The following is a 13,041-nucleotide window of genomic DNA, read 5'->3' on the forward strand; positions in this document are numbered from 1 at the left end:
CAGGTTTGCCATAGCTGGAAAACATTACCAGTTCAAAGTATTGCCATTCGGCATAACAGCGCCAAGAGTGTTCACAAAATGTCCAGCAGTAGTAGCAGCCTCCCTAAGAAGACAACACATCCACATCTTTCCATATCTAGACGACTGGCTAATAAAATCAAGCAATTTTACACAATGCCAACAACACACTTGTTATGTGATAGAAACCTTGCATAGACTAGGGTTCACTCTCAATTACCAAAAATTACTTTCAACCAGCACAAGTACAACCTTACCTAGGTGCTATCCTAAATACTCAAAAAGCCCTAGCTTATCCAAATACACAAAGGATACAAGCTTTCCAAAATCTCATACCACACATACAGCCAAATCAACAATATACTGTAAAATGTATCCCGAAGATTCTAGGAATGATGGCATCTTGCGTAACCATAGTTTCACATGCAAGACTAAACATGAGGCCCTTACAACAGTGCCTCTCAACAGTGGTCTCGGGCACACCGTCAACTTCAAGATCTAGTATTGATGGACCGCCAAACACATATGTCCCTTTAGTGGTGGAATCACAGCAATCTAATGAAGGGGCGTCATTCCAAGACCCTGTGCCTCAGACCATAATCACAACAGACTTATTAATGATTGGTTGGGGAGCTCACCTCAACAATCAGACCATTCAAGGTCAATGGGATGCCCAACAGAAACAGCTTCATATAAACCACCTATAACTATTAGCTGTAAGCCTTGCTCTAAAAGCGTTTCAACCTCTTCTCAAATAGAAGACTGTTCTCATAAAAACAGACAACATGACAGCCATGTATTACCTCAACAAACAGGGCGGGGCACACTCATCTCAACTGTCTCTGCTAGCCCAAACAATATGGAAATTGGCAACTCACAATCACATTAATCTATTAGCACAATACATTCCAGGGATAGACAATCAGCTGGCAGATCTCCTAAGCAGAAATCACCAACAAACACGAATGGGAGATTCACTCCCAAGTACTTCAAAAGTGGGGAATACCAGAGATAGATTTATTCGCAACAAGCGAAAACGCAGAATGCCTAAACTTCGCATCCAGACACCCATATCCTCTAACCAAGGACAATGCTCTATGGATCAAATGGTCAGGGATATTTGCTTACGCTTTTCCCCCTCTCCCACTCCTTCCCTTTCTGGTCAGCAAACTACATCAAACATCACTCACCATGATTTTAATAGCACCAACACGAGCACGCCAGCACTTTTACACAACACTCCTAGATCTGTCTGTAGTACCACATTCCAAATCCCAATGCTCTCAATCTAGTGAGTTGGCTCCTGAAGTCATAGAATTTGGTTACCTAAAGCTTCCACCAGAATGTATGAAAGTAATTAAACAAGCACGTAAACCTACTACTAGACAATGCTACGGAAACAAGTGGAAAAGATTTGTATACTACTGTCAATCTAAAAACACTGACCCACTTACAGCATCCATACAAGAAATTGTATGCTATTTACTTCATTTGCAAAAGTCACACTTGGCTTTCTCACCCATCAAGATACATCTCACTGCAATATCTGCATACTGCCAGAATATTCAACATACTTCTCTTCAGAGTTCCTGTTATTAAAGCCTTCATGGAAGGATTAAAACGCATTATTCCCCTTAGAACACCACCTGTTCCACTGTGGAATTTAAATATCGTACTTACCAGACTCATGGGAACACCTTTTGAACCCATTCAATATTTAACATGGAAGGTTGCTTTCCTTGTAGCTATTACTTCAAGAAGAGTTAATGAAATACAAGGCTTCACTCTTGAAGAACCTTTTTTCCAAGTACACAAACATAAAGCTGTACTTAGAACAAATCCAAAATTTCAACCAAAAGTAACATCTCCTTTTCACATCAACCAAACAGTGTAATAGCAAGTCTTCTTTCCACAGCCAGACTCTGTGGCAGAAAGAGCTCTTCATACCCTAGATCTCAAAAGAGCTCTTAAGTACTATATAGACGGAACCAAAGATTTTAGAAAAACAAAACAACTTTTTGTTGCTTTCCAACAACCACATAAAGGCGATCCTATATCAAAACAAGGTTTAGCAAGATGGATTGTTAGATGCATACAAACATGCTACATCAAAGCAAAAAGACAACTTTTGATCAGTCCTAGAACACATTCTACAAGAAAGAAAGGTGCATCAATGGCAATTTTAGGAAACATACCAATAGTTGATATGTAAAGCAGCCACATGGTCAACCCCTCATACATTTACAAACCAGTAATGTTTTTTTTTTCACAGCAACAAGCCACTGTAGGCCAAGCTGTCTTAACACTATTTCAAACAACTTCAACTCCTACAGGCTAGCCACCGCATTTTTTGGAGGACTAACTGCTTTGTAGTCTATGCATAGCATGTGTATTCGCAGCTACACATGCCATTGAACGGAAAATGTCACTTAACCAGTGTACATCTGTTCGTGGCAGGTAGTCCTACAGATTCACATGCACCCTCCCTCCGCCCCAAAAGCCTATAGTTGTTTAAGTTTTAACATTTGTACATATGTATATACATTTACATGGACATCTCTTTGTATTCTTATACTCTATCACTCATTCCTTTACCCTTTGCGGGAAAACAATCTAACAATGGAGTCGATGCCCATGCGCACTGTAACCGAGAGGAGGAGTCACTCGATCCTGTGACTCTAAAGACTTCTTCGAAGAAAAACAACTTGTAACACTCCAAGCCCAACACCAGATGTCGGAAGAGCTATGCATAGTATGTAAATCTGCAGCACTACATGCCATTTCCTACTATCTATTTTTCGCTACTTCACTCTCCTGCCTGCGGAGAAACAATCTAATAAAGGATTCGATGCCCATGCGCAGTATTTACCGAGAGGAGTCACTTGATCATGTGACTCAAACTCTTTGGAAACAAAACAAGTTGTACTACTCCGAACTCAACACTAGATGGCGAGCTTTATGCACAGCATGTTAATCTACAGCACTACATGCCACGAACAGATGTCTACAGGTAAGTAACATTTTCCTTCCCTCTTGCCTAACTGATGTAGACAATTAAAGGATGGAGACTTCAACCTCCCATGGGATGCCTCTCTGTACAGGAACTCTGCTTGCCCTTTTAGACCGAACAGTCTCACAAAAAAATGCTAAACCTTTGTAAAACTCATAAACTAAGACATTTGGAGACTCTTTAATCCACCCAGTAAGGACTACTAATTTTTCTCCTATCCCCCACAACTCATTTTCAAGAATAGATTATATTTTAGTAGATCTACGTGTTTCAAGCACCTCAAACCCAAAATCGAGTCTTAGTATCCGACCACGCCCACATTTCTTTACTCTGATATTGCCGGTATTGCACCTATGGCCAAAATATGGAGTATGAATGACCTCATTTAAGGAATCAATAAAAAATTAGATTGAACACTATTTAGAAGCTAACAAAAACTGTCTCTAATCCTTAAATGTGGGATGCTCTGAAGGCTACAATTAGAGGACACATGATCAAGCTTGTGTTCAGGAAAAACAAACAAGATAAAAAGAACAAATGGAGCTCCAAATAAAGACACTAGATAAATCCCTTAAATGCTCCAGGGATAAATCACAACTAATCATTCTGACTAAAGCACGAATACAACAAAATTCTAAGTAACAAAGCTCACATTCTAGTTCAAAGATACAAAGGCATCAAAGTCTGCGGTCAAAATGAATCTGTTAGAACACTAGCCTCATACTAAAATAAAACTACGAACAAACAGGGCATACCATCTAACAATGAGAAGGATATTTTGAACACATTTGAGAATTTTTATCAAACTCTATACTAAAAGTAATGATTCTCCATTTGACTCCAGCTTAGGCTATCTTAAAGGGACTAATATCAAAACAATAGATGAGGACACCAAACTCTCCTTAGAAAGCCCTTTTTCCCAACAAGAAATTCTAAATGCAATCCAAAACTCAAACCCAAGAAGGCCCCCACCAAAATGTTTAAACTGGGACTCCGGGGCTCGTTGGAGCTGTGAAAAAGAACCAGGTGACCTGGAACAAATGCTGCTAAGCTGCACCTTCTTTAAAAACTTCTAGGCTAAAATCAGTATTACTATATAAAATTATGAAACTAACATGGACACTTACCCTGGCTTCTATTTCCCTCGGTATGCCCCCTCCAACCCCCCCCCCCCCTCAAACTAACTTGCACCACAAACTAAACAAAGAGGACCACCTGCTTTAAGATATCCTTTTATCAACTGGTCTCAGTCATTCTCACTGACTGGAAGGATCTTTACAAACTTAGCCCTCACACATGTTGGGAATGGATTCACCAGATGGACAGGCAACTCCTTGAATACATACCTAAAGAATAACTCAAAAACAAAAGACTGAATCTGGTCCAAATTAGACAATGTTATTCAAAATACTTATCCAAAGTCTCTGCTAGCCCACCCTTCCCTCCCATATCTACCCCCTTCCCTTACTTCATTACCTCGACCACCCCTCCTCATACGTCCCCCATGTCTTACCTCCTCCCTAATACTGCCTGTCCTATCTTCTGCCTATTCCTTTCTCACCTTCCTCCCATACTCACACGATCATTGGGGGTAGCCTACTTTCTGATGGCCGCTTACTAGTCATTTCATTGATAACCCCCATACAAATATCATATTTAACCCACATTGACTCTTCGCTCTTTATACAGATACTCAATCCCCTCATGTATGCTAATCTACTTACCCGTACTTATGGTATTGTTTTGAACTGACAGCTGTGACACCCATACAATACATTTGTGTCTTCTCTTATAGCCCTACTTGTGTTGTACTTTTGTTGTTCTTTACTCATGTAAAAACCCTGATAAATTTTATCTTGAAATTAAAAAAATATATATCTCTTTAAAGTTGCATATCTCCGGTTATACTAATTGGGTTTTTGTCCTTTAGGTCTTGTTTTATTTATTAAAGAAAGCTCTATTTTTCTAACTCTGTGTGGGATCCTTTTTGTTTGGTGCTTTCTCTTTATTACTGTTTGAAGTGTTGCACAAATACTTGCCTCAAAGTTAAGCCTGACTGCTCAGTGCTAAGCTACCGGAGGTTGGAGCACAGGTTAATTTAGTGATGGATTGTGCCGCACCCTGGCAACGATTTTGGTTGCTGCGTAACCAGGGAGTGCATGTGTGTACACACGCACACGTGCACAAACACACAAGCCTGCACACACACCATTATAGTTAGGACCTTATTGCCATAGACAGTGGTTTTTGGGTTCGAGCCTGCTAGCACATGCATCTCTCTTGTGAGAGAATGTTTGCAGTAAAGAGCTTGGAGCCTGCCTGTCGCTCACCATTTGTTTTGTGTGGCACTCTTCTTTTCAGCCTCGTAATTAGTCAAAGTAGGCCTGTCATCATTTCCGTTCCTCTGTGGAGCGAGACCAAGCACTGATTGCTTCAACTTAATCAGTGCCCATCCTCTGCTCCCGAAGTGATTGAGGTACTATTTTGTTCTTTTAAACGTATAGTGCCCTGCAAGTACTACTCTGCTCTTTTCTACAGCACATTCTTACCTCTTCCTAAGGCTCCAAAATGCCTTCCAGTCAGTCCTTCTCCACAAAAAAGCCTAATCTCTAGTGCCCAGGAAGGACCCCTTGGGAGCGGACTTTCTGTCTGTTTTCCTGCCTGCTGCCTCCACAGGCACCAACCCCATGCTGCACCAACCCAATCTGCCCCACTCGAATCCACTCCAGTTTGCCCCTTTCCAATCCAAAACAATGTCACTCCAATCTAAAACAATCTGCCCCACTCCAGTCTAAAGCAATCCCCTCCACTCCAGTCTGTATTTTTGTCAAGGTTCCTAGATCCTTGAGTCACTTTATACTTTGGAAACATAAGCTTGTATAGGTGGCCACTCTCTAGAACGTCCTATGTTTGCATTTTCTCTGCCAGAATAAATGCAGTGAGTCTTAGCATGAAGCATCACCCTGTTTGGTGGTGCACGGGTCTCCATGTACTTCTAACAGTGGAGTACACTGAAGACTTGCTAGTTTGTGTTGAGGTCACCTGGCTTCCTTTGCTCACTAAGTGTCATGCATGATCCTCAGCAGCATGGTGCAGACCGAAGGACGATCATGGGGACTCCAAGTGGACACAATCTCCCCCAAGGACGGTGAACGAACATGTGGAGGCCTGTCTATCTACCCCTATTGCTCTGCGTAGTCACCCGAAGACATCTCAGTCTGTGCACAGAACCTCCTCTACCACAGCAAGACTGGTCCGAAGTCTCGTGCATTGATTATTACCCTCACCAATGTGGCTCTTGGAAACCTACTCCTTTGCCGTGATTCTTTTTTTTTTTTTTTTTTTTTTTTTCAAATGGACCTTCTCCGCCCTGGTCCTCTTCCTCTGGGTAACGCTAAAACCCGTATTCCTTGTTGCCTTGTGCCAGCTACTTTGTACACTTTAACCTGTCCTACTTTAGCCTCCTATCTACTTTTATGCCCCCCTCTTTCTTTGAACTTCTTTGACCTCTTCTGTGCTTCACCTTTATTAGCCATTCAAACACAAGTTCCTGATAATTCATTTATTTCCCTTCTTGCTTTGTAGCTCCCGTGCCCTGTCCCACATTTCATTGACTGCATGTGTTTTTCTGAACAAAGCTGACCTTCCCGAAGAAGGGAACAACTTCTACAGTGAACTTTGATACCCGCTGCTGGTTATGGAGGGACTGGACGGGTGTTAGTGATAACGTGGCAGAAGGTGATTGGTCACAGCAGAGTAATTTTAACATATATTCTTTTTTTTTTCACTTGTGTTTTAAATAGACTTCAGTTTCTTCACTGTTGCAACTATTATAGCCTTCAAAGAAGCCTTCGGTTTCTTTCAGAATACGTATGTCATAGGCTCATAACTTGGAACCCTGTACTTCAGGCATCAGCCTCTTACTTGCACAGGCATGCCATAAACCCACCTCGATTTTATTTTTCGTTTTTTTTTATATAGCCGTAGTCTACATTATTAGCTACATGTTTATTACAAGCAACAGTTACTGATGGCCAGGGCTCTTTCGTCTGCTAACACAAATAAGGTCTGCCTGTCTTCTGAATAATATAAAATGGATATCAGTTAATAGAATGAAAAGTAATGGACATATTAAAGAAACGAGACCGCACAGTCTCTCTGGCACAGGCACATACCATGTACTGTTCGCATGAAATGACTTTCAATAGCTGATATCTAGCTAAAGACGACAATTGATATATAAAGTTGACTAGTAAGCATGACCGACGAGTTTGCTGAGCTCCTGTCTGGATTTCTATCTTCCTGAAGGCCTCTTGCTGCTCCCACATTCTCCCTCTGGGATATCAGTTCCTTTTTTTCTTTTTTTAAACCGTATACAAGACCTTCTGGCTTTTTTCCAGTGATTGTTTTTATAAACTTCATGCATAATATTTACACCTTCTTTAATCCTAAAGGAATTGCCTGCTTTAAACCATTCTTCTCAGATAGTGGCTCAGTTGCATACTATTCTCGGACGGCGTCAACCAGCAGTGAAACTGTTTTGTGGAAGGTGATTCTAGCTGGGATATTTACGTGAGTTTTGTTAAGCCAGGTTATTCCGTATCCCTCACCTGGCTTTGTTATTGCTTCACGAGTCACTATAGTTTGTGCACCAACTCCGAATATTAATTAGAGATGGGATGGTGGTCGTTTGAAGGCTGTCTATTGTAATATAATGGTGTTCTGCAGAAATCTAAACTGATCTTAATGTTTGGTTGCATGTTTTGTTGCTCTTTGAAAAACATTAGTCACGTCTTGCAAACACATATGCTCTGGTAAATGAGGGTTTATTTTCTAGTGATTTTTGCTTCCTCCTGTCCATTTTTTTTCGTAAACCTTTGTAATCTTTGTGCTTGGAATCATATGAAGTAATCATATCTGCCATCCATAGCCCATTTAAATGCATCATAGTGAATGGCTGGTTTTGAGGTTTACAAAAATGTGAATCTAGAAGAGGAGATACATTTTGCATTCAATATAATCATTTGTTACGGACATGCTAATTCTAAGAAAACTGACGCTTTTCACATGTTTGATGAACCATGCTTAAGAAAATGTTTCTCAACTTCTTGAAGAGTAAGTTCTCCAGAAGCTAAAACGAAGACATCTTTGCTATAAGTTGACCAATATCCTTGTGGTGTCCTCGTTCTTATCTAAACAGATTTAGAAATCAGTGAGTGGTAGAATGTGCTGCTTAGGTTAGAATGAAATGTGATTGGGCTAGTGCGCCAGCCAGTGCGATCCAACCTTCTTCTTCTTCTACTATTATTATTATTGAGGTTGAATGGGTCAACTTCACCTTGGAGACGATTGTCCTAAGTGGTGGTGTGAGTGGAGCAGTAATCTGAGGCATCTACGGGAGCGTCAGCATAAATGGACAGGGGACAAAATGAGCCACATGCAGTACCAACACGGTTGCTAGCAGAATCAATGTAGAGACTCTTATTGGGCAAGACCCATTTGCTGTGTAACACATGCATTTTATAGAACTTCTATAATCGTAGAAGGGCACACGCTTGAGTTGTTGGCATTCTTGGTAGCCCGGAAGGCGTGGGCGCTTGACGTGCTTTAGAAACCGAGAGCAAATCAAGCGCCAGTGGTTTTTATGTTTAGGAAAGCTATTGTTGCCTCGGACACACAAATATGTAATCAGGGCACTAATACAGAGGAGTTTAATGACCGATGATTGAAGTATGTAAACAGTGGATACTCACCGGAAGAGAAATTAAAGCAGCAGTTTTAGCATTTGTGTAGGAGGAAGACTGACACAACTAAATGAGAGAAGCTGCACTTCTGAAGCAACTTGGATTGCAGTGACAGGCTCATCTGAAGTGATAAGGGCTGTTTTAGGGTATGTTTGGTCTGTGACTTGATTTTTCACAGTTCTTGTCATGCAGATGCATTCTAGTCAAATGGAGGCTCTACTTGCAGGACAATTCTTATTTGCTACACCTTTTGGAAATGGACATATTACTTCCAGATTGTTGTGACAAGAACGAGTGTGTGAAATTGGATACATAATTCTATAAACACCAGAATTCTCAGGTCTACATACCATTGTGTTACTAGTTAAAGAAGCTGATGCTGCCTGTCACTTGAAGGTCAGAGTAGGGATGACAAAGGTGCAGAGCAGTTGTTGTTTCACAGCATTTGGCGCAAACATGTCAAAAGTCAAATCTCCTGTTTTTTTTTCTTATCCTCTTCTATGGAACTCTTATAAAATGTAACAAATTAAAAAAAAAAAAAAAAAAATTGTTGCTGTCTACCATTCACACTGAATGCCCACTTCTTGCAACACCTGGGCACCGTGGATGGTGGCAAGGAAGTGCTGATTTGGTTTCTCTACTGGGCAGGCATCAGCACATTAGGGGAGGGAATGAAGAGGATATTTTGTTGTTGTTGGAATTTTAGGTTGAAGGTATATAATAGATTTCCATTAGTTTTTTAAATACTCCTGCCAAGGACCCTGCTCCCTTGTACGACATTAGCATTTGGAAAATAGTTTAATGCTACATTCTTTTGCAAACACTGGCTTGTAACTTGATTGTCTGTAAATCGTTTGCCTCCATTGGTATAACTCACTACCCATGTACCATATGCACTTGCATAGAGCACAGCCTCATGCTCAAACCACATTACTGCAGGTGAGTCGGGTTCTTATTTCCGAGAACTGGTTTGACTCTTTATCCGGGCGTGGGGGAATTCAAAGTATGGCCACTAAGACTGTTTGGCCTCAAGAAATATGCACACCAGTTCTCCCAGCCAATTCTCAGAGGCTTTTTCTGTGGCATCCTGGTATTCATTGAAGGGGAAGGGAAACGAGTATCGGAGGTGCATTTGACAGTCACGTAGACACAGACAAGGTCTGGAGCAGTGCATGTCCCATGAGCTCACTTGCCTACACACCAGGGTCTCAGTAAGTGAAAACTGCGCACTGGGCCCCTTCTTTAAAGAAAGTAAACGGGTCTTCTGCCGTGTTCCATGGCCAAAGACAAACAGCATTTTTTAACCATCCTACATGCTTGTCATTATGGACCTATTTTATGTCTATACGGTTGCACGAACATTAAAATGTTTTGTTGTCGTACAAAAACATTACTTATGAAAATATATTTAAAAAGCTTTCTGTTCTGTTTTCTTGCTTAACGTTATTCAATACTGTGCACTTAGTTTGGATGCTCCAGTGTGTTGCCTAAATGTAACCATATCTTTCCACAGGAACCGAGACACTTGCAAGTTATAGCTGACCTAGAGGACAGTAATGTATTTTCATTAATAAGTTGCAAGAAGCTGTATGGTTATCCCACAGACTATGGATTTTGCATAAAGGTAACTTAAAACTCAAGGACACATACCCTTTCTATCATGACCTGCTTCTTTCAAAGCAATGTTGACTCAAAGGCCTACTGCCGTAAATGCAGTTCATTATGAGCTTTTATAAGTGTGGTCAGACATACTGGCATCAGTTTATGCATTCACATATATGGAAATGACCTGCCCATCCTATCATGTCTGAGGCTGATCAGCAACCTTCAAGCATTTATTCTTCTGATTTCTACATTAACTGCACTTTTTGAATCCATTCGGTCACTGTTTATGATAAATTGCCATTTCGCTCCCCTTGTTTACCACCCATCCTTGTTTCTCCCCCCCTCCTAGTGTATACCCCCTTTCCCACTCAGCAAACAAATTCCCGATACTGTGCTCCTTAACTTAGTTTATTGTTTAATAAAATGTCATGTTTACTACTTGATGTATTGGACTGCTAAGTCTTTATTACTCCAGCTTCTCCAAAGACTTGTTAAATTTATTGTGTCCATTTTATGTATGTGATCTCGTTTGTCAAATTCTACAGCCTAACCGAGTAAGGAACGAAGCCAAGGAGTTGAGGTTGTTGTGTGCAGAGGATGAGCAGAGCAGAACCTGTTGGATGACTGCTTATAGACTCCTAAAGGTACCGCAGGCGCTTACCACTTGAGATTTGAGCATGTGGATGCTGAAGGGGTGACTGAAGTCCTTCTGCACAGTGACCCTGACTTGTTTTCGTAGCATTAAAGTACCCATCAGATTCCATTTGGTAGCATGATTAAGGTGACCCTTTATTACCCGTGGGTCAGTGATTTCATTGTGAAGTCTATTCTAGAACATGGTCTTATTTTAGAATGTGATCTGCAAAACACAAATGTTCTATAATGTCCTCTGCTCCTTTGTTAAGCTGTGTGCTCTATCATTGGTCTGATCATTGTATCTATAATGCCATATCCGTGGGATGGGTGAGAGGCTTAAGGAAAACCTGTTTAAGATAGTTGTTTCAGCTTTTCACTTCTTCTGTTCGATCCTCGTATCAATATTTTGGTTAAAGGTGATAACATTGATGTATCATGTTTCTAGATACTGTCTTCCCTCCCCCCACACCCCACACCCTTAATATTCTGTGTTTGATAGTTTTGGCCGAAAATACCCTTAATATGTTTCTTTTGCCTTTAGTATGGGATGCTTCTTTACCAAAACTACCATATTCCTCAGCAAAAAAAGAATGTGCACATTAATCCAGCTGCTCCAGTGGTAAGTGTGAGTGAGGACTTAAATATGCTTACGCAAAATGTACAGGGTTGCTGTTAATCCACTCTGTCATCTGTCAGTTATCCAGTAAGAAGTGATTTGTGACTGCGCGTTCATGAGTGCAGTATTATTTCCATAATCTGCCTTATTTAGAGTGTGATTGATCATGGGTGACCACGCAGATATGAGCGGTCATAATCCTGCTGTTCACTTTATTTGCTAAATTGTTTTGCATGATTTAATAATACACATTACTGATACAACTTGAGGTAAAGGGAGCTGGATATTATAATCAGTTGTGTAACATATCGGTCGTTTAAGCTTGAGTCTACGTCATAGGACACCAGCAGCCAACGGTGGCCCACTCGGGGCCACCACGAATTCCAGCGATCGCTCAGTCTGGTGAGGTACAGCACTGTCTCCTGCATATTGAAGAGGTTTGTATCAGGCTGCTCCAGACGTGCACTGCAAACATGTGATTGCGAGGGTTTTGTCACACGTACAGTTTTAGGACCAGAAGTATGTAGCTATTTTCATGTCGCAAACGGGCTGTTTAGCAGAATTGGGCTGTTTGCGATATGAAAATATCATTTTGTTATGTACCAATTCTGTTTTGCGATTTGGTAATCTCTTTACAGAATCGCAAAATAGGTTTGGGAGTCACTATTTGCAAGTGGTGTGCAAAGGACGTTCCTTCCATATAGCGAGTCGCAGTGGTATGTAAACAGTTACCACCAATTTCAAGTTGCTGGCAGCCCATTCGCAAACGTGAAGGGGTCCCCACGAGACCATTCCCATTTGTGAATGGAAGCGAAAATATTTTTTCAGAGCCGTAGTGGTCCCACAGGAGAATGAAAAGAAAATGTTTTTTTTTTGTTTGTTTGAAATGCAGCCCGTTTTCCTTAAAGGAAAGCGGGCTGCATTTACAAAAAAAACCCGATTTATTTAGAAAGCAGTCAGACATGGTGGTCAGCTGTCCCCAGATCTGAGAGTGCAGCCATTCCCAATGGGGTTGCAAATTGTGAGCTACCGCATGAACATTGATGAGGTATGTCATTTGCAACATCATTGGGAATCGCTAAATGTGTCTGAGGCACATTAATATTTTTCATTTTGCAGGTCTTTAATGGTGACTCACAAAAAATCACTATTGAAGACTCGCAAAATGAAATTGCCGTACATCTGGCCCTTAGCATTTTTTTGGGTAGTGAGTATACTAAAGGCCCTGTCAGATGAAACAACCCTTTGCCGTCAGTGCTCTAGGAGCACTCCACATCCACTATGCATAGATCAGAGAGCCTAAGGTTGGGCCTGACCTCTGACATCACACAGTGCGACTCACTTTGTAAGAACTGCTAAGTGGCGAGCTCCCAGGAAGCACTTTGCTTATGGTAGTTGGCTGTGTTGCAAGT

At 41.1% G+C, this 13,041-nt stretch overlaps 1 protein-coding gene across 6 annotated transcripts in view; it reads left to right on the forward strand.

Moving 5' to 3' along the window:
- The window catches only part of GRB10 (growth factor receptor bound protein 10), a 573,160-nt gene that overhangs the window by 489,208 nt on the left and 70,911 nt on the right, over positions 1-13,041 (forward strand). For all 6 annotated transcript variants that reach the window (XR_011199846.1, XM_069216800.1, XM_069216783.1 and 3 more), the window contains 3 exons: positions 10,286-10,396; positions 10,923-11,021; positions 11,555-11,632. Coding sequence is in view for 5 of the 6 variants with exons in the window: in XM_069216800.1 (XP_069072901.1) it covers positions 10,286-10,396; positions 10,923-11,021; positions 11,555-11,632 (288 nt within the window). In the remaining variant the exon portion in view is untranslated. The remainder of the gene's footprint in view (positions 1-10,285; positions 10,397-10,922; positions 11,022-11,554; positions 11,633-13,041) is intronic.

This window comes from Pleurodeles waltl, chromosome 2_1 (assembly GCF_031143425.1).
Source record: "Pleurodeles waltl isolate 20211129_DDA chromosome 2_1, aPleWal1.hap1.20221129, whole genome shotgun sequence".
NCBI lineage: Eukaryota > Metazoa > Chordata > Amphibia > Caudata > Salamandridae > Pleurodeles > Pleurodeles waltl.